This window comes from Populus alba, chromosome 8 (assembly GCF_005239225.2).
Source record: "Populus alba chromosome 8, ASM523922v2, whole genome shotgun sequence".
In the NCBI taxonomy this organism is placed as follows: Eukaryota; Viridiplantae; Streptophyta; class Magnoliopsida; order Malpighiales; family Salicaceae; genus Populus; species Populus alba.
Genome location: NC_133291.1, coordinates 3126310 through 3149689, shown reverse-complemented (window position 1 = coordinate 3149689; position 23380 = coordinate 3126310). Strand labels below are relative to the sequence as shown.

At 36.0% G+C, this 23380-nt stretch overlaps 4 protein-coding genes and 1 long non-coding RNA gene across 7 annotated transcripts; 1 reads left to right on the top strand and 4 right to left on the bottom strand.

Moving 5' to 3' along the window:
* Nucleotides 1–1046: 1046 nt before the first annotated feature.
* Nucleotides 1047–7094, top strand: LOC118052180 (elongator complex protein 1). 3 transcript variants are annotated; one of them, XR_012170599.1, is made up of 7 exons: nt 1047–1280; nt 1367–1697; nt 1853–4913; nt 5473–5571; nt 5660–5978; nt 6680–6871; nt 7001–7094. XR_012170599.1 is itself a non-coding variant. In XM_035063036.2 (6 exons), exons 1-5 carry the CDS (start codon nt 1122–1124, stop codon nt 5973–5975), a joined length of 3966 nt encoding a protein of 1321 aa, XP_034918927.1. In that variant the 5' UTR covers nt 1047–1121; the 3' UTR covers nt 5976–5978; nt 6680–6912. The 3 variants fall into 3 exon arrangements, 2 of the variants coding, with proteins under 2 accessions (XP_034918927.1, XP_034918928.1); XM_035063036.2 differs by lacking the exon at nt 7001–7094 and having other exon boundaries at nt 6680–6912; XM_035063037.2 differs by lacking the exons at nt 1047–1280; nt 7001–7094 and having other exon boundaries at nt 1556–1693; nt 6680–6912.
* A 1085-nt stretch (nt 7095–8179) lies between these two features.
* On the bottom strand, nt 8180–11684 carry LOC118052181 (pentatricopeptide repeat-containing protein At2g39620). The gene is made up of 2 exons (XM_035063038.2): nt 8783–11684; nt 8180–8574 (listed from the first exon to the last, which is right to left on the bottom strand). Exon 1 carries the CDS (start codon nt 11591–11593, stop codon nt 8933–8935), a length of 2661 nt encoding a protein of 886 aa, XP_034918929.1. The 5' UTR covers nt 11594–11684; the 3' UTR covers nt 8180–8574; nt 8783–8932.
* A 2209-nt stretch (nt 11685–13893) lies between these two features.
* On the bottom strand, nt 13894–15848 carry LOC118052182 (actin-depolymerizing factor 1). Its single transcript, XM_035063039.2, has 3 exons — nt 15642–15848; nt 14378–14643; nt 13894–14262 (listed from the first exon to the last, which is right to left on the bottom strand). Exons 1-3 carry the CDS (start codon nt 15642–15644, stop codon nt 14112–14114), a joined length of 420 nt encoding a protein of 139 aa, XP_034918930.1. The 5' UTR covers nt 15645–15848; the 3' UTR covers nt 13894–14111.
* A 1873-nt stretch (nt 15849–17721) lies between these two features.
* Nucleotides 17722–18781, bottom strand: LOC118052183 (uncharacterized). The gene is made up of 4 exons (XR_004688145.1): nt 18700–18781; nt 18484–18549; nt 18302–18361; nt 17722–18172 (listed from the first exon to the last, which is right to left on the bottom strand). It is a non-coding gene; the product is annotated as an uncharacterized lncRNA (long non-coding RNA).
* A 123-nt stretch (nt 18782–18904) lies between these two features.
* Nucleotides 18905–21383, bottom strand: LOC118052389 (uncharacterized). Its single transcript, XM_035063360.1, has 5 exons — nt 21027–21383; nt 20732–20789; nt 19876–19991; nt 19644–19738; nt 18905–19168 (listed from the first exon to the last, which is right to left on the bottom strand). The coding sequence occupies exons 1-5, from the start codon at nt 21073–21075 to the stop codon at nt 18905–18907; spliced, it is 582 nt and encodes a 193-aa protein (XP_034919251.1). The 5' UTR covers nt 21076–21383.
* Nucleotides 21384–23380: the final 1997 nt, after the last annotated feature.

Sequence of the window (23380 nt, the reverse complement as noted above, 5' to 3'; positions counted from 1 at the left end):
TTGAGTTTTCGGAATCCCAGTTGAGTTGGCCTGCTGTCTTTAATTATTTGTGTTTCATCTGGACTCTTTTTCTCTTCTCAAACGGTGTCGTTTGCCCTTGAACTTATTCCTGGCCAGCTGTCAGCCGCAGGAACTTCCTTGTCTCAGCCATCCACGTAAGTACTTCTTAAACCGATCTTGGCCATACACGTGTTTAACTTTATCTTTCTTGCTGCAGGTAGTCTTCTCCAACACGCCTCTCACATTTTTTCTCCGGCTTCAATTTTGGTTGTGCTCTTCCACGCAGCCGGACTGTTACAGATACAGACCGTGAATGCACCAACATAAATCACTAAAAAATGGAAAAAGTTGAGATTCTTGCCTAAAAGAACCAGATGATCACTCCCATGGCCCATTTCACCTAATCTATGACGCAACGTTTTACCCCCCTCCCATTGATAAAATATAAAAAGAAAAAAACAAATGAAAGATTAAAAGATCATGGCCTAACAATGTGTTTTTTAAAAAAACTGAATCTCATATTTTTTTTATTTAGGATTACTCTCAACAAAAAAAATTATAACTGTAAATAACCATATTTTTTATGTAGTTTAAATTATTGAACATTTAATTTCAAGCCATCAACTCAAACTTTCAAGCAAACAAGAATAACAGTGTTGTTTTTTTTATCAACTAAGATCAATTTTTATTTTCAAATAATTTTAAAAGCACAACAATTTCATTCATTTAAAAGAAAGGAAGAAGCAAAATTTATTTTACCAACAAACCTAAATCCTCCCTCGTATGAGGAGAAATGACAGTGAAAACTCAAAACGAATAAATAAATGGTAAATATTTGGACCGATTTCACAGTCAAAGCAAGACTGCTACTGGATCCTTCTCAAACAGCGATCTTCTAAGACCTAAAGGCCCATATTCCGGCCCATTAAAATACAACAAGCCCATATTTGAATAACTTCACAGCCCATAATAATAACACCCGTGCCGGCCCATCCAGTTTCCTCCCGGCCACTAGGCTGATCGAATCACTAAACATTCAGAGGTGCATGCCTCAAGGTTTAGTTAAACCCTAACAAGTCATAAAACCTGTCGACACTGAATTTCTTTCACAGAAAAAAAAAATGAAAAACCTGAAGCTACACTCGGAGATCTCTCAGAATCTGGAATTCCAATCGCAGCAAGAAGTTCTCCTCTTCTCCGCTTTCGACTTCGAACGCAACCGTCTCTTCTTTGCTTCCTCCAACAATTTCATTTACACAGCTGATCTTTCTTCTTTCCTAGTATGCGCTCTCTCACTCCTTTTATTTATACTCTGCACCCACCCACAAAACAAATTTACGAAATTTCTCTCTATTTGTTTCACCAGAATGGAAAATCGAAAAGCTTGTTGTTAGCGTCGTCGGTGATTAATCAAATTGAATTGGAAGATGGAGACTTAATTACGGCATTTGATTATCTATTGGAGAAAGAAGCCTTAATTATTGGAACGGAAAATGGTCTTTTATTATTGCATAATGTTGATGATAATTCTACTGAAATCGTTGGTCAAGTCAATGGCGGTGTTAAGTGTATCTCTCCGAGTCCTGACGGCGATTTGCTTGCTATCCTCACTGGTTTCCGACAAATACTAGTTATGACTCATGATTGGGATTTGTTGTATGAAACCGCAGTTGGTGATGGTGCTGGTCTTGACGTAAGTAAGGACCTCTCTCTGTTGTTACTCTTAGCTGTTTTCATATTTCAGTACGCATTTGTGGTCGTTTTGCTAATTGTGTTTTGTAAAATTTGATAGTTTTATTAAGGTTAGATTTATTTTGAAGGTTTTATGGATTGGTTGGATTGTGGATTTCAGGTGAATTTGATGGCAAGGATATGTTTGAGAGTTCTGTTTCATGGCGAGGTGATGGGAAATATTTTGCGACTATAAGTGAAGCGAGTGATTCTTCTCTCATGCTTAAGAGGATGAAGGTTTGGGAACGTGATTCAGGTGCGTTGCATTCTACATCGGATTCAAAGATATTTATGGGGGCAGTTTTGGAATGGATGCCGAGTGGAGCGAAAATTGCTGCTGTGTATGATAGGAAAGTGGAGAATAGGTGTCCTGATATAGTTTTCTATGAGAAGAATGGGTTGGTGAGGAGTTCTTTTAGTATTAAAGAAGCCGTGGATGCAAAGGTGGAAAGTCTTAAGTGGAATTGTAGTTCGGACCTTCTTGCATCTGTTGTTAGATGTGAGAAATACGATGCTGTTAAGGTCTGGTTTTTCAGCAACAATCATTGGTATTTGAAACATGAAGTTAGATACTCGAGACAGGATGGAGTGAGGTTCATGTGGGATCCAGTAAAGCCTCTACAGTTTATTTGTTGGACCCTAGGAGGCCAGATCACAAGTTACAACTTTGCCTGGAATTCTGCTGTGGTGGAGAACTCAATAGCATTAGCCATTGATGGCTCCAAAATACTTGTAACTCCACTTTCTTTATCACTGATGCCACCTCCCCTTCATTTATTCAGCCTCAAATTTCCAAGTGCAGTAAGAGACCTGGCTTTATATTCCAATAATTCTAAGAATAGTGTAGCTGCATTTTTATCAGATGGCTCTTTGGGTGTTGTAGAACTTCCTGACCCGGATACATGGGAGGAACTTGAAGAAAAAGAATTTGGTGCTGAAGCTTCTATTTCTGAGACAGGTTTTGGATCCTTTGTACACCTCACATGGCTGGATTCTCACATATTACTTGCTGTTTCGCATTATGGCTTCACTCAAAGTAATTGTGCATCCCACAGCTCAATGGGTGAGGATGGACTTAGTGGTTTCTATTTGCAGGAAATTGAACTTGTGTGTTCCGAGGATCATGTACCAAGTGTGGTAACTGGATCAGGCTGGCATGCAAGGATTTCCCATAGGAACTATTTGGAAGGGCTTGTGATTGGCATTGCTCCTAATCCTGCTAAGAAATGTTCGGCTTTTGTTCAGTTTGATGGAGGAAAAATTGTTGAGTATGCATCAATATTGGGCTTGGCTGGAACTGGAGGTTCAACAAAGCATGATGACATGAGCTTTTCATCATCTTGCCCTTGGATGAGTGTGGCTCAGGTCAGTGACGGTGGGTCGTTAAAGCCCTTGCTTTTTGGTCTTGATGACATTGGGAGGCTGCATTTTGGTGGGAAAGTACTATGCAACAACTGCAGTAGTTTCTCACTATACTCTAATTTGGCTGATCAAGTAATCACACATTTGATACTTTCCACCAAACAAGACTTTCTCTTTGCTGTGGAAATCAGTGATATACTGCATGGAGAATTAGAGTTGAAATATGAGAACTTTGTTCACACAGGTAACAGAAGAAAAGAAGAAAACATGAACTTCATAAATATCTGGGAAAGAGGTGCCAAAATTATTGGTGTCCTGCATGGTGACGCTGCTGCTGTCGTTATACAGACAACTAGGGGAAATCTGGAATGCATTTACCCTAGAAAGCTTGTCCTTGCTTCAGTTGTCAATGCTTTGATCCAAAGGCGTTTTAGGGATGCACTGCTGTTGGTCAGGCAACATAGAATAGATTTCAATGTTATTGTTGACCATTGTGGATGGCAAACTTTTCTTCAGTCAGCCTCAGAATTTGTCAAACAGGTTAACAATTTGAGCTATATAACTGAGTTCATTTGTTCCATAAAAAATGAGAACATTATGGAGACTCTATACAAAAACTATATCTCTACACCCTACCAAAACGGAGGTGGAGATGTTCAAGCTAAGGATGTCATGGGTTTTGATGCTTCCAGTAAGGTTTCTGCTCTACTCCTGGCCATAAGGAAGGCTCTTGAGGAACAAGTCTCCGAAAGCCCTGCAAGGGAGCTTTGTATTCTGACCACTCTGGCACGTAGTGATCCTCCTGCGCTTGAAGAAGCTTTGGAAAGGATCAAAGTTATTCGTGAAATGGAATTATTAGGTTCAAGTGACCCTAGGAGAAAGTCCTATCCTTCTGCTGAAGAAGCTCTAAAGCATCTGTTGTGGTTATCTGATTCTGATGCTGTATTCGAAGCTGCCTTGGGACTTTATGATTTGAACCTTGCAGCTATTGTGGCTCTGAACTCTCAACGAGACCCCAAGGAATTTCTTCCTTATCTACAAGAATTAGAACGCATGCCAAGCCTCATAATGAGCTACAATATCGACATTCGGTTACACCGGTTTGAGAAGGCTCTCCGACATATTGTTTCTGCTGGTGATGCTTATTATTCAGATTGTATGGACCTCATGAACAAAAATCCTCAATTATTTCCTCTGGGTCTTCAATTGATTGCTGATCCTGAAAAAAAAATGCAAGCCCTTGAGGCCTGGGGTGATCATCTTAGTGATGAGAAATGCTTTGAGGATGCCGCAACAACTTATCTGTGTTGTTCCAGTTTGAAAAATGCCTTGAAGGCATATCGTTCTTGCGGTAATTGGAGTGGGGTGCTTTCTGTTGCTGGGCTCCTTAAAATGGAAAAAAATGAGATAATGCAACTTGCTCATGATCTTTGTGAAGAGCTCCAGGCACTTGGTAAACCAAGAGAGGCTGCCAAAATTGCCCTGGAGTATTTGGGAGATGTTAACAGTGGGATTAATTTGTTAATTAGTGGAAGGGACTGGGAGGAGGCTTCGAGGGTTGCTTTTATGCATAGTCAAGAGAATCTGGTATTGACAGTGAAGAATGCAGCTTTGGATTGTGCAAGCACACTAATCAGTGAATACAAGGAAGGCTTGGAGAAGGTAGGGAAGTACTTGGCTCGTTATTTAGCTGTTCGACAGAGAAGATTACTTCTGGCAGCGAAGCTTCAGTCAGAGGAAAGGTCAATGAATGATCTGGATGACGATACTGTTTCAGAAGCTAGCAGTAATTTCAGTGGCATGAGTGCCTACACCACAGGGTATCTCTTTTTTGTTTTCTTATCATACTAATTTAATGGTTCAAAGCCATCATTATTGAATGTAATTCAGATGCATGCACTTTGCTACAGTCATATAATTCTCATGCCCGTAAATATTATGACAGCTCCTTTTCAATTAATTCTCTTCTTCTTCAAAGAAAAAAAAATCACATCAACTATTAAAAAAGGGATTTTAGAATTGGTGAGAGGGTTAGTTTCATTGTGCCCCTGTCATATTTATCTGTCATATCTGTTACTCTTCAGCTTGTTTTCTTCTTGCAATTGAGTGGCTTCTTCCTGGATATTTCTTCTCTTCCCTATTCTTCATCTCTGTTTTAATACCATTATAGATTTTTTATGCATCTGCTCCTTATCTTTCTCTCTCCCTCACAAGCTCTCATGTTTGAACTAGACTGAAGCTACTGTCATTTGGCATGATCAGCTTATTCCAGTTGGCATGCTAAGTTACTTGTTTTCCCACGTGGTTTCTCATGCATCCAAATGTTTCTGTCTATGCCAATCCAAGTTGCTTCATGTGGTTGTTATATTTAATGAACAGAACAAGGAAGGGCTCTGCCTCTTCTGTGACCTCCGGTGTCACTAGTAAGGCTAGAGACATGAGGCGTCAACGGAAAAGAGGAAAGATTCGCCCTGGCAGGTATGTATCTTCATCCTTGATTCCCAGATTCCTTTCCCTCCTTTCTTGGTCAAGAATCCTTGCATGAAATGATTTCTGGACACTGTAGCGCTGATGAGGAGTTAGCACTGTTTGAGCATTTGAAAGGCATGTCTCTAACAGCTGGAGCAAAGCATGAGCTTAGATCTTTATTAGTTACACTTGTGATGTTTGGTGGTGAAGAGATTGCAAGAAAGCTCCAATTTGCTGGAGAGAATTTTCAACTGTCTCAGATGGCAGCAGTCAAACTAACTGAAGATACAATTTCTACCGATATCATAAGTGAGCGGGCACACAATTTGGAGCATTATGTTCAAAAATTGAGAAACGAACTGCCAAATTTAGATTCGTTTTCTTGGCGACATAAAGTATTCATTTCTCCTTAAGAGGTAAGCAGTGGCGGATCCAAAAAATCTTTTCAGTGTGGTCGTTTTATAATTTACCATTAATATACAAAAATTGCATATTTATGTTATTATGCATCGTTAAATTTAATGTTCTTAAAACAGAAAAAGGAAAAAATAATTAACAATTTCTTTTTTTTGGTAAAACAAAGTCACTCTAGTAGACAACTGCTGGGTATCTAATCACAAGAAAAGGAAGAGTATCGCACATATAATTTAATTTAATTACATTTTAATAATTTAAAATAAAACAATGAAATTTGAAAAATAAAAATACTTCTAGTTAATTCTAAGAAAAAAAGAGAAAAATTAAGATTAAGAGAGAGAATAAAAAATGTGGGAGAAATTAATTTGTGTTATGTTTTGTTTTGACAAGTATCCTTTTCTTTTTAATGCAAATCTATTGAAAAAGAATATCTTTTTTGCAATCTTTGCTTGGCATAAGACCACCTATTTTGTGTTTGTAATCAAATCCCTAGTTCTTCTACTAATTTCTTTTTAGGAGCACATTTATCATTGAATCTAGCTAAATGTTTAGTCCAAGTATAACTTTGTCACCATTCTCCTAGTTTTTTTTTTAAAAAAAAAAAATTAATATGGCCATTTTGGTATGAATATATATATATATATAAACTGCATTTACATAACCCTTTATTAAAAGTTTTCCTTTATGTTGACTGGGGCAGGTTCTATTATTGCTGGCCATGTAGTTCCAGGATCTGAATTGTGTTCATCCTGTATGCTTTGCTTGTGAGGCAGCTAGCTCTTCAAGAGCTAGGATGGTTTTGGAGGGAGGAATGCCGAAGTATTAGGCGGAATTCTTTTCAAGAAGTTTATTAATCTTTCTATATTCTTGGCTTTTGTGTCAGCTGCATAATGTGCGTTCCTTACCCGCAGCTTGGCGCGGCCTCTTTCTTTTTTTTTTTTTTTTTTTAAATGTATTGTTATTTTAGCAGTAGTGGAGTAGATATCATTTTAATTTATGACTAATTTTTTATTTATTTTAGGAACAGTTATCAAAGCCTTCGTGGCTTGGGAATTCACTTTGTTTTCTCGCATGGGAATTTGATGATTCTTCAAGATTTCTTTGCAATTTCCGTACATTTTGTCGTCTCCTGTTAGAAATGATCACGAGGAGGTTGGCTTTTTTTGGCTCAACTATCTTTTTTTCATAGAATAAGAGGATTCAGATGATACATTGGTTTGTTTTTAAAGTGTTTTTTTTTAATATGTTAAAATAATATTTTTTATTTTTAAAAAATTATTTTAACAAAGCATATGAAAATAATTTAAAAACATGGAAAAAAATCAAATTTCTGTCAATGTTTTTTTTTTTGGGAGGTCCGTTTGATATTTGGACCAAGTTATCTTAGCACAGCAATCGATGTTAGGCACATGTTTATGAGTAACTTAAATCTTCGAGAGCAAAATACAAGGTCCGTTCATTGCAGCATTCTACGTGATATTTACCGTATGGTTAATTCCCTTCGCAAGTAAGAATTCAACGCAAGCAACAGAAATATGATATAGGGTTTTGCAGCATCAGTTGCCCATATAGTCAGAATCAATTAAGGATGCTTTTTTATGCTAACATTTAGGGCACAAAAATTGGGTTAACTGAAACTGTAAATTGCATGTTGTAATTGGGTTTCGACATAATTTTTATTCTGTCCTTGATGTTATTTTTGTTTCTATCATAATCAAAACCTGAAGATGCAGAGTACAAAAGTATTAATCCTCGTTTCATGTCAATTTCCCCCCCACTGATGGTCTCTACAATTGCTGAAAACCAAACCATTTATGCACTGATTCTTCTGTTCCTGATGTAGTAATGTCTCTTGTTGGCGTTAAATGGTCCCCTTCTACAAATCTTTTATGCGTGCAAAGAAATCTATCTAGGCATTTGCTTTTTGATGATTATTTTGTTACTTTCTTTCACATCATCTAGGCTTTATGCAACAAGTTGCAAGATGATATGAAAAGAATTGAAGAGAAAAATCATCTGAAGGAGCTCCTGGTAAAGAGAGGATGAAAACAGAAACCTGACATCAGCACTATTTATTAGCAGCAATTTTCTTTTCTGTAACAGTGTTATGTATGCTTACAACATTGTTTTTGTAATTTTTAAAATAGTGGAAGTCTTCTGGAAGCTGGGCAGAAAAGGAGCAAGGTACTTAGCCTGAATGTTTTTGTTCCAAAAGTTACTGTACATTGTTATAGTACAACAAATTGATTTGTGCGATCAACTCTGGTTTACAGCCGTCCAAGAAGATATCATAATTGCATCCGATGAGGTCATGAAAAACGTTGATGATGGGTACATGGATGATACATCACTTGTTAGACAGTCCCTGTGAATGCAAATTTTTTCTTCCAACTTCTTGGGAGCCAGTAAGAATTTCATAAACACAGAAAGCATCCTAAAATAAAAAAAAAAAAATTTATCTTGCCAGTCACCCTTCTACTTTTTATATTTCCTTCTCCGTCTTTCCTTTCTGAAAATTATGTGAGGCACTTGATGTTATGTCAACATAAGGTTGTCTTGGTTCCTTGTCCAAATATGTCTTGGTTGACTGAGCGCCTAGCAAATAAATTGTAAACCATTAGCCATTTGACAACCTGAGTCCAATTTAATTTATGTAGTGATGCGAAGTCAAATGCTTGCAAAAGTCTTAAATAATAATGAATGCATGTTTAGCAATGGATTTTTCAGTATCTGAAAGAACAAGCATGTTTGACCTAAATTCCAAGCATGATGAGAATTTGTGAGGATAAGAGTGATGGCTAACCTTCATGAAGCTTATCAGAAATAGTTTTGCATCCTCTTCCTTTGCATTCTGCACAAAGTTCTCCATCTTTTCGAGTAAAACATTCCAGAATGCACTTAATTCTCACCCAGAGCAAGCATGGAAATTCTTAAAACATCTGTATCTTTAACCTCAAACCCAACTATATCCTGGACTTTTCCTTAGTCCTGTTTTGGTTATCTTTAATCTTGTATTGCCTACATCTGCCCACCTTCCAGATCTAGCATATGTATTTGATAAAGCTGCATAATGTGTCAGATTTTTAGGCTCGAGTTTATCAAGATGATCCAGTGCAAATTCTGCTAACTGCACATTCGAATGCATTGTAGATGCCCCCAATAAGGCTCCCCACACTCCAGCATCAGGTTCCATTGGCATTGACCTGATCAAGTCCAAAACTTCATCAAATAATCCAGCACGACCTAGTAGATCTGCCATGCAAGCATAGTGTTCCAAATCTGGTTCAAGCTGGTGCTGTTTGCTCATGGAATCAAATATTTTCCTCCCTTCTTCAATTAAACATGCATGCCTGCAAGCTGACAACACGTTGATGAAGGAAAAAGAATCGAGCCTGATTTCACTGTCCTGCATGCGTGAGAAAAGTTCAATAGCACAGCTCCCGCGCCCATGAACTGCATATCCCGCAAGCATAACATTCCATGAGACAGTGTCTTTATTCTTCATCTCATGGAATATCTTCTCAGAGTGATCAAGCCATCCACATTTAGCATACATATCGATAAGACAATTCCCGACAGGTGTTTTAGACTGAAATCCCATTCGGATAACATATGCATGGAGAGTCATGCCAGCCCTTAAGGCTGACAGATGTGCTACTGCAGGAAGGACAGTCACAATTGTGACTATATTAGGTTGGATATTCTCTAATTTCATCTGGCAAAAAGCAGAAAAGGCATCTTTGGCATGTCCACTGTGCATGTATCCAGCAATCATCACATTCCAAGACACCTCATCCTTTCTACACCCTGTTCTATGAAACAAGAATTCGGCCCTGGACAAGCTTCCACATTTAGCATACATGTCAATGAGAGCAGTATTTACATGACATTCAGATTCAAAACCACACTTTATAATTTTCCCATGGATGCAGGATCCTTGGTCCAGGTCATTTAGAAGAGCAAATGCTGGAAGCAAACCCACCATAGTTCCGGAGTTTGGATGTAATTCAGATAGCTGTAATTTATGGAACATCTCTAATGCAGAAAATGGTTCACCAATTTGGGCGTACCCATTTATCATAGCATTCCATGTCACTACATCTTTACATGGCATTCTATTAAACAGAGTCAGTGCCAAAGCAAAGAATCCACATTTAGCATACATGGAGACCAAGGCTGTTCCAACTGAAATATCTAAATCAACATTGGCCTTGACAGCACAGCAGTGAATGCTTTTCCCCAATTTCAGGGATGATACTTCAGCACAAGCTGGAAGAGAACTCAAGAGAATGACCTTGTTTGCTTGCAAACCTTCGTTCTGCATACTTCGAAACAGTGACAGTGCTTCTTGAGGATACCCTGACTGAACGAAAGCAGCTATAATTGCTGACCAGGCAACCAAATCCCTTCCTTTAATTCCCTGAAACAACTGCTTAGCTGTGTCCACCTCTCCACATCTAGCATACATAGTCATTATAGGAGTCGCAACTGCAACATCTGAATCTATCCCTTGTTGTCTAGCAAAGTCATGGATCTCTGTACCTCTCCCTAAAGCTCTCATCTCTGCAGCAGCCGTTAGAGCACTTGTAACAGATACTTTATTCATCCTAACATTTTCTCCTCTCCCACGATCAAACAACTCCAAAACCTCAAGAAAACATCCGCTATGTGCATACCCTGCCATCATTGTTCCCCATGAAACATCATCCTTGTCTGGCATATACTCAAAAATCTGGCGACCAACATCTATATTCCCACTCTTGGAGTACATATCAATCAAACCATTCGAAACAATTGCATCAAAACCCCTTCTAATCACATATCCATGAATACACCTACAGGCATCAATATCACCCAGTCTCGAAACGGCAGGAACCAAGTTCAAAATGCTGACTAAATTGAGCTCCACTCCACTCAACTGCATACTCCTAATGAACCCAAATACCTCATTAGGATCCTCGCTCTGTGACAAACCCAAAATCATTGCACTCCAAGCTACAACATCTTTATCAGGCATTTTATCGAACACATTTCTAGCTAACTTTAAATCACCCATTTTACAATACATATCAACAAGACTAGTCCCAATAAAAGCATCACGCTCTAATCCTCTAACGATTATATCCTTATGTACCAAAATACCCTCTTTAAAGAATAATGCACCAGTACAAGCTTTCAAAACAAAGGTGAAAGTATACTTGTCTGGCTCCAAGCCTTTATTCAACATACAATGGTATATATTTATAGCTTCTTGGTGATTTTTTGTTCTTGAATACGCTCTAATTATTGAATTGTATAGCATGACACTTGGGTTTGGCAAAGAATCGAACAGAAAGCGAGCAAAGTTACATTTCAGAAACAATAGGTAAGATTTAATGAGGTGGGCATTAGTTAAATGGTCATTTTGAAGGCCTGACACTGTCAAACGAGCATGAATTTGAAGTAGAGAGTTCAGCGTCTTGCATGAGGAGAGTAGGCTAACGTAGTTGGAGTAATTTCGAATGTGGTTTGGGGGTAAAATAGGAGCTTTATTTCTAGACGCGAGTTCATGGAAGAATCCACGCGAGGAGGGAAGCGCATGTTTGCTCATTGTTAGTGCTTGAAGATGTCTCATGCGGAGAAGTGGTAAGAACGAAGAACAATATTTGATTTAAGTATTTAACAAGAAAAACTAAAGAGAAGATTTTACTTTAACCATTTTAAAACACTTGAATAGTGTTGGTTTATTTTTTCTTGTTTTAATTTATTTTAAAAAAATTATTTTATTTTTTTACATTAAATTTATTAAAAATTGAGTTTTGTAAATTTTTATAATTTATTTTTTATAAAATTATCTTAATTTCTTGGTCTGAATAATAAGTTTGACAAGTTAACTTGATTAACTCGGGTTTTTTATTTATTTTTTCTAATTAATTTTTTTCTATTTTTTTTTTTTTACATTGAGTTGGTTGAAAATTACGATTTATGATTTTTTTCAGTTTGTTTTCTATAAAATTATTTTCATCTCATAACTCAGGTTACGGATTTAAAAAGTTAATTCAAGTTATTTTTTATTTCATTTTTAATTGATTTTTTGTTTGTGAAAAAACTAATAGTTTTTTTTTAATTTATTTTGTATGAGGTTATTCCAGTTTTGTGACTTGGACTGCGGGTTTAATGAGCTAACTTGATTGACTCGAGTATTTTCTCCTTTTTCTAATTTTTTTTTTAATTTCATCCTTTCAATATTGAGTTGATATAAAATTATACTCTGTGACTTGTTTTAACTTGCTTTCTATGAGGTTATATTCGTCTCATGACTTAGGTTACGAGTTTGGCGTATTAACCTGGGTTGACTTGAGTTTTTTTCTTATTGATTTTTTTTAATTTCATCTTCCAACACTAGGTTGATTGGAAATTGAGCTTCATAATTTTTTTTAAAAAAAAATTTGTATTCTATTAGGTCGTGGTTTGATTTAGATAATTTTTTTAGATTTTTTTTAATTTCATTCTTTAATATTGAGCTTATTGAAAATTTGACTTCATAAATTTTTTTTATTTACTTTTTATGAGGTTATAATGATCTCATAACTTATATGCAGATTGATAAGCTAACCCGAGTCTATTTAATATGTTGTTATCTTAATATTTGTAAGAAATTTCATTTTGAATATTTATTTTGAGTCAAACTATATTTTCACTGATCATCCGAATTGCATTGAATTTTTTAACTTGATTGGTCACATCGAATTAATCCTTATACAGTTTAATTTTTTTCATTAAAAAACATTAATAATATTTAGATATTTTTTATATTAAAAAAAATTAATTTAACCCATAGTGTAGCCTGGGGAATCATGTTTTGCATTCTATTTTTTCTTTTAAAGGTTTAAACGAGTTAGTTTCGAGTTTTTCTTAGTTCCGAGGTGTTGCTAATAAGCAATCATAGAATACCACTCTCCAGGCCCAAGCAATTGAGCACCAGGACACTTTATATTATACTCTGTTGATATTATTATTATGGCATTGAGGTACAAGGCGGGAGGGAGGGATGATGTTCACCACTTCTTCATCAACTTCACTTGGAATTGATTTGCACAGAGCATGCGTCTGCGATAATTAAGTTGGAGTATAGTAAATGAGCGAAGATTAATAGATTGACCTTTTAATATATATATATATATATATATATATATATATATATATATATATATATATAGTTGCAACACCCGTTGACTTTTAAAGCGATCTTGTGAGGTCCACTTTACCGTAAAAGACATCTCTTGCAGGGATATGGCTGCTTTGCTATTGTTGTCGCTTCGCTACCCAACTACCACAGGTGAAGATAAATAACTTTGACTTGAAAAATGAATATAATTATAATAATTGTTACGTAAACTTCATTAATTTTTATTCGAAGCATTTTCCCAACTCCACGGTTAGCATCCATCTCTCAAGTTGATTGCTTGCGATTACGCCTCTCTGATGGTGGTGCCTACCATGACGGTATTGCTGAAAATAAATTATTAAAAAAGCGGCCAAAGTAAGCTATGATTGGTTGCGACCTTACGAGAGCGACATTGTAAAGACACTGTAAAGCAAGCGCGGAATGGGTAAATTTAACAGGCCGAGCACATATCATCGAACTTTTGATGTCTGCCTTTGATAAAAGCTGTCTCCGAGGTCACATATCATCGAACTTTTGATGTCTGCCTCTGATAAAAACTCTCTCCAAGGTAATCGATATCTGACCATTCAACACTCGGGGATCCCACTCGGAGTCTTCTCACTTCCACGCCTCTTAATTCATTACCAAGTTCCATTAAATAGCATGGATCCCAATCATGCCCGACTCCCTCTGGTTAATTCATTGTTGATAATTAAACAACGCATAATTTAATTGAAAGTAGATTTCACCCTATTGGGAGTGCAACATATAATAAAAGCCTCCAAACAAATCAAATTGATCTATACCCCCCACAAACCATCATATAACTGTATGTAAGTACCACACTGGAGGGGATACTCGCCCCATTAATCCACAAACATAACAGGAGAAGACAGTTTAATAAGAAAAATCTAAGTGCAAATATATAAACAGTAAACTTGTTGAACTCAATGATATGGACTCCCTTGCATGGCAGGCAAAGTATTTAATTCGAACGGCTTCTAATAACATCGAGCCCCATCTCTGTAGGATCAGTAGCTTGCAACTCGATCTGAATACCATCTAACTCTCTCTTAAACCTATCCTTGGAGCTCGCATAAATCATCTTGCTTCTCACCCTAGATGTGTCAGGGGACCTTCATGCATATGAAAGCAATAAATGAAACAAACAATCAAACAGAAATCCGAAAAGAAAAATCAAAGAATGGTAACATATGAGGTTGTTTGATTTTACGAGGGGTAATCTATTACCATGCAACGAAAACAATCCTGCTCTTCTGGCAGTTCTCATCTGTTACATAATCAAAGTCATAAACAGCATATCGACACTCATTGGCAGGAAGACTGGCAGTGAAGTCTTCGTAGCTCTCAGTTGGTTTACCAAGCTTCTCCACAATCACCTGCTTTTGCTTCTCCTCAATCTTGAAAACAATGAAGCGGTGAGTCCTTTTTGCTTTCAATTCCAAAAACTTCAGCTTGCAGTCATCATGCACAGCCATCCCAGACGCTGCATTTGCCTGCAAATGGAAAGAACAACTAGTTAGCAACCCGCTATAGGTGAAAAGGTATTCCTTGGCCCTATCTCTTTACAAATGCCGCAGCATTACAGCTGGACTCGCAGTTCATCCATACAAACAAAGATAATGAAAGCAGCAATATCCTACTCCTAAAATCATTAATTGGTAATACTTACAAACCCTCTTATTCTACATAAATTCCCACGTTACACCCCATTTTTTTTTTTCAGAAGGCGATACTCCAAATCAATAACAATCAGCAGAACACACAGTTCTCAACGACGACAAAGTCCTAAAGCAAAATACACCTCATCTCAAATTCCAACTTCATTCTGAGCTTTTATCATATCCTTCACATTTCAGTTCACAATCCACGAGAATCTTCAATCTAAATCATCAGTCTATATTTTATCCCACAAAATTCGTAATCTTTGGAGCACACAAATTCGAGAAATTATCATGCCTACGAGTACTATTTCATTTATCCACCCATAAAGAGGGGAAAAACTCGAATGCAAAAAAAAAAAAAAATCAGAAAAAATTCTATAAACAAACCCAAAATCAGCCATTTCAAAACTTACCTATAAATAGTGAGCACAAAACACAGGAGTGTCAGGTGTTAACTAGCACCGACTTCAATAACCAAACAACATACTCTAATATTGAAATTAGAGTATTGCCCACAGAAACTTGCATTGGATTAAATCAACACCACCAAAAAAAGTATAATCGAACACAAATCAACAAGACCGAAACCCAAAAAAGACAGGTCGGTTAACCACAAAAAGAAAGAAAAAATATATAAAAATAATCTTAACTTTTTATCCACCGATAAAATCCTAAAATTAAAATCAAACATAGAATCATCACCGATTTCACTAATCCACACAAATCCTCTCCCCCCCCCCCAAAAAAAAAAAAAAAAAAAAAAGGCCAAGAAATTGAAATGGTAGAGACAAGTTAAGTGAAAAGGAGTATAGAATGATCGAAATGCTTACCATTTTTTTCTCTGTTTTGATAAAAAATAACGGAAGCGAAACTAATGAGAGAATCTAGGGCTAAGAGAGAATGGGGGGGGGGGGGGTTGGAAGTGATAAAGATAGTCTTTTTTTTCCTGCTTCTTTTCTTTTTTGTTGGGCTTGAAAAAGGCGAAGTTTTGGTGACCTTTTTTGATTTCCTTTCTTTCACGTTTGGTATGCGTGTCTGTGGTCGTCCTTTCACAAGTCTTACCGTCACGGTCATTGATGCCTGGCTTTTGCTCCTTTGGTATGGTGCCATGTTTTTGGCATATGGTACGAAACTATGCCACGTCTTGGGCGGTGAGACTGGCACGTACTTAGTCAGTACGACTACGTTTAATGACGAGGGGTAATGAACTGTACCCCATGTTGGCGTGGATCTGGGATGGGCTCGGTGACTGCGAGAGGTCAATTCTAAATAAAAGTGCTAGGCCTGTCAATAACTAAAGCACTAAAAAAATAGAAATAAATAATTTTTAAGAGTGTAAAAGTTGGTTTTTAAGTATAATTGAATGTTTGATATGATAATAAATTGAAGATATATTTTCAAAGGAAGAACAAAAAATAATGAAATTGTTGGTAATAACCAGAGAGAGATAAATAAAATATTGTATTGGTATGTATTTTGCGATAAAAAAAGAAGATTAATAATAAATATAAATAAAAGAATTGAGGGGATAGAATGTAACTCCACTTTTGAACAATTTGAAGCTAAATTTTTTTTCCTCGCTTAAAAAGTACCTTTTGAGGATAAATTCTATCCTCCCTTAAAAAGTACCTCTGCCTTCAAGTGTCATCGTAATTTTAATTTTTGCCCTTGTAAAATTGAAGGACTTTTCATCCAAGCAACAAATAAGTTGATTTTGTTTTCATTATATTACAATTACAATTAAAAAAAAAAAACTAAAAGGCATATGTAAAATACTATGACTCCGTACACATTAAATTGTTCATTTTAGCATAAATGCAATATATTTTTGCCCTTAAAAAAAAACACTCTACTTGTAATTGAGGGGTAATTATTTTTTTCGGGGACTTATTGGGCATTGCAAAATTGATTGGAAAAAAATTAATATATAAAAAATGAAATAACTTTGTTACCCTAAAAACAATAAAAATATATAACTTTAGTTCAAAGTTTTCTTGTCTTTTAAGTATTAGTGAAAATATGCTATTCCTTTAAAAGTAAAAAACATTAAACTTACATATAGAGGCTTTTTTTTTCTAATCTTTTAAAATAGTGGAGTGACATAATTGCCCTTTCAAAAATCTAAAATTAGTTTAGATGGTTTTTTTTTTTTTTATCGTGGTTGTTTTTTTTTAGGTTCACTTAGGTGTTATTTGATAATTAAAAAAAAATATTATATAAAAAAAGTTGCTAACACATGGGCAACATGTGCAAAGTCTTTTAGTTATCAACCGCCATCATTAATAGCAATATTGAAAACGACATGTTATCTTCTTCACACTAGTGGTGCGCTTATTAATGCTAAAGATGTGGTTGATAATTTTTTTTCCTTTTCCTTTTTCATAACCTATAAAATTAATGTTAGTCCTTTAAAAAATCAATTGTGTCCTTTAATTTAAATTCACGAGGTTATCCCAAGTATAGGATAGTTAAGTTAACCCAATTTTTTGCAGTGTTTTTTTAATTTAACTTCAATTTTTTTGCTAGTTTTTTTTTTTAAAAAAATTATGTTTTTTTATCTCAATCTCACACTACAAGTTGCGAGTTAATCAAATTAACTCATGTTGACTCAAGATTTATTTTTAAATATTATTTTTTTTAATATTTTTTTAATTTTATCATTTAATATTACATTATTAAAGTTTGAATTTTATAATTTTTTTTTTTTTTTCTAAAAAATTATCTTAATTTTATATTATAGATCGTATATTAGTCAAATTAATTCAGATTATTATAATCTAAATATTTTTTTATATTAAAAAAAATAATTAACAAGTGCGCGGCGTTGCGCGCCACTTATCTAGTAAAATCTAAAGGTAACATGAGCATCACTTGACAAGCCATAACATGAGCATCCCTGTTAGCCTTCAACACATGACTGATTTTTGAAATACCAGTAGCCGCCATCATAGAACGAATATCAGCCAGCCACACAAGGTAATGCTTCCCAACTAGCAGAACCATTTGCAAATGAACTCAACTAATCTTGCACGCCCCGAATATCAAAATTACATAAAGCCCCACGTTACACCGATCAATATTAGTGAACAAAAACCCTAATTAAGCCTGAAAGCGACTAGTTTCCCTGATTAAGGAAGCTTTAAAATGGATAGCGTTGATTAAAAACGATTACTGTTGTGATGGGATCAAGCTAAATACATGTAGTCGGGGGCAGTACCTAAAAAGTTCTGGCACCGATGGTCTTCCTTGGATAAGAACTGGGATCGACATGGTCTCGCTGTTGAGTCATTTTCTGCATGAATGATATGGGAACGAAGCAAAGTCCTCTGCTTCGCAGGTCAACCAGTCTGCCACCAATTTCCTGTGATAAGCCCAAGTTTTCAACTAGAGTATTAAGAGTATTAAAACGATTGAGATATTTGAGCACATGAATTGATTAATTTATGCATAAAACCAGTATTGATATAAAATCTGGTGTATATCTAGCAACCTGTGACTGTTGAATAGGCCTTGCACGACTGTATGAGCTAGTCAGCATCTGGATGAGATTCTGTACCAAAACCAAGAAGACGAATAAAATGAATAATTAACTAACAATCCAAGGGTGTCCAATCTCAAATCTGATCTCTTGCAGCCTGATTAATAAATAATAATTAGCTGAGCAGATTATACCTGAATCTGTTCTTGAAGGAGTTTAATGTAAAGAGAAGCCTCTTGAAGAACAGAGGCAGTGTCAGTCTGCAATAGAACCGCAACCATAATTGCCATAATTGAATTTCTAAAATGATAAGGGAATAAATGATTCCACTTGAGGGATTAAAGATCAACAAAATATAAAACCAAGGCCATCCCACCCACCCTAAAGTATTTACGTATAAATCAACCAACCTTGCCATATGGAGAGACCAACTTTTGAAGAGCTGTAATTTTGTCACTAAGCTTCTGGCTTCTCCTCACAGGCACCTGAAACAGCCAGCCGAGGTAGAAAAGCTTAAGAACTTAAGAAATGCTTGGTTAGCAAGAACATCTTGATTTGTACTTTTCATGTTCTAGAAATGGATAAAGTTTTTGTCAGTTTTCATTTCTTTTGGTCCTATTTCTGGCCTGTTTCCTCGATCTTTTGGTCCTGCATTGCTCTTATTGTTGATAATTGGCATGCCCTTCTTACCTTTTGCCCTTGGATATCGATTGATTCCATGGCTTGATGATTCCATAGTTCTCCAGGGGAATTAGCCTTCTTTCTCTTATTAGTCTTCCATGTACTCAAAGCAGTCTTGTTTTCAACGAGATCACTAGGTCCTCTTTGGGGTAACAGGTTAGTAAGCTCATTAATTGTCCTTTTCTTCATTTGTATGGCCTGAAAGTCCTGAAGAAGAAGGGTAGAATTAGGAGATTGATGCTCTTCTTTGTTATTCTACAGACTGTTATTAAATCAAATTTGGAAGTGCAGTGCAGGCAAAGTCCATTAGGATTGCTGCAATAAAAAATCATCCATCATGTGATAAGGAGTGCTCTATTATCCGATCTCCCATGAATTTTATTGTCCATAAGGACGTGCATGCATCATTTGGCCGACCCTTTCAAGTATTTTTTATTTCTCGGGAACAAGCCAGGGCTTTTCTATTGTCCATGATTATAATTTATTGTTTTGCAAAAAGATTTATTAAGAGGCCGGCGATGATCTAGATATTAAAATATATAATTGAACTTGATTTAGTTTAATGTACAGCTCTCATATATGACCGAGAACACCCGAAAATCTAAAAAATTTACTTCAAATCTTTCTCACATCACACGCATAAAGTAAGAGGGATGAGTACTCTATTATTTACCATTTGAACCTCTGGAACAGAGACCCTCTTGCTTGGTAGCATTGACTGCTGTGAGATGTTGTTAAAGGTAGAGGATATAGATTGATAACCTGCCACTAAAGAAGGGTGAAGAAGCCATTAAATTGAGGACATAGGAAACTGAGATGGCTGGCAGAGTGGAAAGGGAACACCAAAATCAGAGAAAATCGAGAAGTATTCTCTAAAGCTCCTAGTGGGTGGAGAGTCACTGAACCTGGTTGATAGCTAACGAGGGATTGATGAGGAATAGAGAAGCCTCCATCTCTTTGCTGGTGGTCATCATTGAAAACTTTGGAGTCCAGATAAAAGCTAGTGGTGCCATGGACATTCCTGCTTAAAGGAAATCAGAAAGCAACATTAACAAGAAGTGGGCCGAATCTATCTTGCACACAAAAGGATGAATCTCTCCTCTTGAAAAAGTGAAAGTTCGAACTTTCAATGTTCATATTATTCAATCAGCTTCTTGAAAAAGTGAATGTTGTTTTTTTTTTTAAAAAAAAAGAGTTGACTGAAATTGCTCATAACAAAGACATAAAGAAGTTGCAGGCAAGACAAGGGTTATATCAAGTGCTTTTGTGTCTAAATGTGGTTAAGTGTACTTGAGCCAAACTCCAAACTAAGATAATTTCTGCTGTAGCATCACAGTCAAGGCTAAATTTGAATGGCATGAGTGCATTGGATTCCTTTTCTTGACGTATTTTCATGGAACAGTACAGAATAGATATTGGTTGCAATGACACAACACAATCGAACTTCATGCATGGAAACTCAAAGTCCAGCTCAGCGGACAGGCGTTTACATTAACATGATCCAAAGGAAGTTGGAAACACTCTCTGTGTCTCTTGTATCATCAACGTAGTCATCATCAGCTAAAAACACTACTTCTGATTTGAAAAAATAAAATAAAAAATACTGCTTAATGTATATGTGGTATCTTTCTACTTGACTTTCTTCAAGCGAATCTTGTTTTCACTACTAATTTTTATTGCAGACGGATAAAACAAGCAGAAAACACCTCTTAACATTCTTTACTGTTAAAATAAAAGATCAAGGAGGACAAGAACACATACATCTTGCCATCCATTGGCATAGATACATCCAAATTTGGCATCTGAACTTCATTGTTCCCTGAAACAATTGGTTAGATACAAACGATATTATGCAATTGGTATCCCAAATCCTTTTTTTTTTTTTAAAATGTATATGATTAATATCTTAGCGAACTGATGATCAAGAACTTTAGTCCCCAATTAGTTAAGTCAAAATCAGTTCAAGCTTGCTCACTTAGCGCCTCTTAATTCAATACAGTTTAAGCAAGAGGAATACTCTAAATTTTGAGAGATTTTAAGAGATTGAGATGATTACCGAAGTTGTAAAGATGTGAAGATACTGGTGGAAGAAGAGCATTCCTCATTTTGAGAATCTACCTATAACTATATATTCTCAGCTAAGAGATTTCTTAAGAAACAATGTTTCCTGAACAGAAGACTGAAATCAAAGGCCTGTTCTCTGCTTCACGCGCACTGACCTGAAACGATAGCCAAGACAAGGGGGAAGAGGTGATTAGATTATGATAAAATCAAATTGGAAGCAGCCTATATATGCATATATACATCAATAAAATTGTTGAACTTATGGTGCTGGAGTTCTTCTTAGTTGGAAGATGAGATTTATTTTCAAAAGAAAGAATTAAAAGTGGTCCAACAATGACTGAAAGGGGTGGTGAGAATCTCAGCTCTGCACAAATACTAAGCTTCGAAGGGGAAAAAAAATCAATTTTGATCAAACAATAGCTAATCGAGGTACATGAGAACATGATGTAACTTGCAGAATAAATGCAAATAATCTAGCCTGGCACTGCAATAGCAGTCTTAATTTATTTTTCTCATGTTAACAGATTTTGATAAAATGTTTCTCATACTTCCTGAACAATTATCTCATAACCAAAACCGAGTAGAAAACGTTCAAAAGATAGAAATGCCGGGCATGAAAACGTTTAATGCCTGATAATAGCAACGCCTTTCCTCACCTCTGATCCGAAAGACAGAGAAGTGCTTCCTGGCCCTCCTTTCTAACTATATAGGCTCTATGATGGATTCTTTATTTTGCTTTGTAGCCTGCAGTAGAGAACTCGATTAAAAAGACAATTGAGTGAAGGAATTATATTCTTGATGTAAATATGATCATGTGGGGATTGTTTGAGTGTAGCAACGGCTCTTTCCCTTGAAAGAGAAAGTAGTTTCGTGGTCACAGCAAAGCTTAAGACTATTTATTGCATGTGAAAGGAATATGAAACGACCAGGGTGACTCATTGGAGGAAAGAACTAGCTTTATACGTTGGAGGAATGGCTAGCTCTAACAGGCAATTAACTTGCTCTTTGATACGTGTCCCTTTCTGAATTTCACATTTTGACTTGTTTTAATGAGGGGACATCGAGTATTTATCTATTAAAATTTCATCAAACTTCATTGTATTGATTAGAAAAACACACGCAGCAAGAACATGCGTGGCACTGGCATCAATCTGGCAAGTTGTGAAGAAAATATTGGATTCGGTTTGTTGCGAGTTCTTGTCTTGGCTCGTGGACAAAAATTAAAATATTCTTTTTGTGTTAAGAAAATATAGTAATACTTCGGCGAGGAAAAACCTTGGCGATGTTTAATTGTTTTCAGACTCCCTTTTCAAGACAAATAAAAAATAATTTTTATAAATGAGTGGATTAAGTACTGTTCGACTGATATCATTTGGAAAAAATATGTAGTCAGCTTGATCAAATAGCCTTCCCTTGATGTGCCTTCTGTGGTAAATATGAATGATGAAAGAGGGAAAAAAGAGTGAACATAATTTAATTAATTGGCTTCGAAACAAGATCACTCTTTCTTGGTAGCTGTTAGGTTAAGAGATTGAATATATCATTTACGTACGCACTTGATCATATACATGGCTAGTTCTATGATCAAATTAAAGAAGCTTAGATGAGCTAAATGTGAGCATATTATTAGCAAATTATATGTATATCCAAATCGAGAGTTTCAACCGAGAACATTAATGTATATATAATTCTTATTTCAGTCCTTGAGTTGTTGCAACCACTTATGATATTTGAGAAATTAGAGTTAAAGGGTGACCTGCAGCCTATAAAAATACAGGAAGAGAGAGAGAGAGAGGCTATGCAACAAGAGAGAGAGAAGAATATTTCTATTATTGATGAGCTATGACACATCTCGTTGGTATAATTTCTCAAAACGAGGTGCAGGAAGGGAAATCTGAGGAAAAAGGTCAATGTGACGGCATAAGATTGGCATTGCTTTGCATTGGGACAAGTTTACCTTTTTTCATGAGAAAAAAGGAGACAATTTCACATGGACGATCCCATTTAAACCACGAGATTAGCATTAATCTTTCGTTAAATAGCGTAGACGGCCAAGGCACTTAAATGATTGCTAACAATGAGTTCTAGATCTTCAGTGAGTTCCGAGTTGGGTTATAATATTTACTCCATAATAAAAGAATCTACCAGGCTCATCGCTTTGTCTTCTCTGCATGGTTCTTGCTGCTTGTCCACGCATTGCCCTATCGAGGATTAATCCCATTGGTCGTCCAACACAAAGAATGCTGACCTATTCCCTTCTGCCGTGACAATTTTAGTACCATTCGATAAGTTATTAATCGTATAATCAATTCCTACTATCGTACTTAATTGAACAAGTAATTAGGC

Excerpts from the sequence above, each read along its gene's own strand:
- LOC118052181 (XM_035063038.2), bottom strand. The coding sequence starts at position 11,593 with ATGAGACATCTTCAAGCACTAACAATGAGCAAACATGCGCTTCCCTCC.
- LOC118052389 (XM_035063360.1), bottom strand. The coding sequence starts at position 21,075 with ATGAGGAATGCTCTTCTTCCACCAGTATCTTCACATCTTTACAACTTC. Across the intron at positions 19,739-19,875 it reads CCTCGTTAGCTATCAACCAG|TGGCAGGTTATCAATCTATA; the intron begins GTTCAGTGACTC and ends ACCCTTCTTTAG. Across the intron at positions 19,169-19,643 it reads CTGTTCCAGAGGTTCAAATG|GCCATACAAATGAAGAAAAG; the intron begins GTAAATAATAGA and ends CAGGACTTTCAG.
- LOC118052182 (XM_035063039.2), bottom strand. Across the intron at positions 14,263-14,377 it reads AGGATTGTTTTCGTTGCATG|GTCCCCTGACACATCTAGGG; the intron begins GTAATAGATTAC and ends ATATGCATGAAG.
- LOC118052180 (XM_035063036.2), top strand. The coding sequence starts at position 1,122 with ATGAAAAACCTGAAGCTACACTCGGAGATCTCTCAGAATCTGGAATTC. Across the intron at positions 1,281-1,366 it reads CTGATCTTTCTTCTTTCCTA|AATGGAAAATCGAAAAGCTT; the intron begins GTATGCGCTCTC and ends TTGTTTCACCAG. Across the intron at positions 5,572-5,659 it reads GGAAAGATTCGCCCTGGCAG|CGCTGATGAGGAGTTAGCAC; the intron begins GTATGTATCTTC and ends TGGACACTGTAG.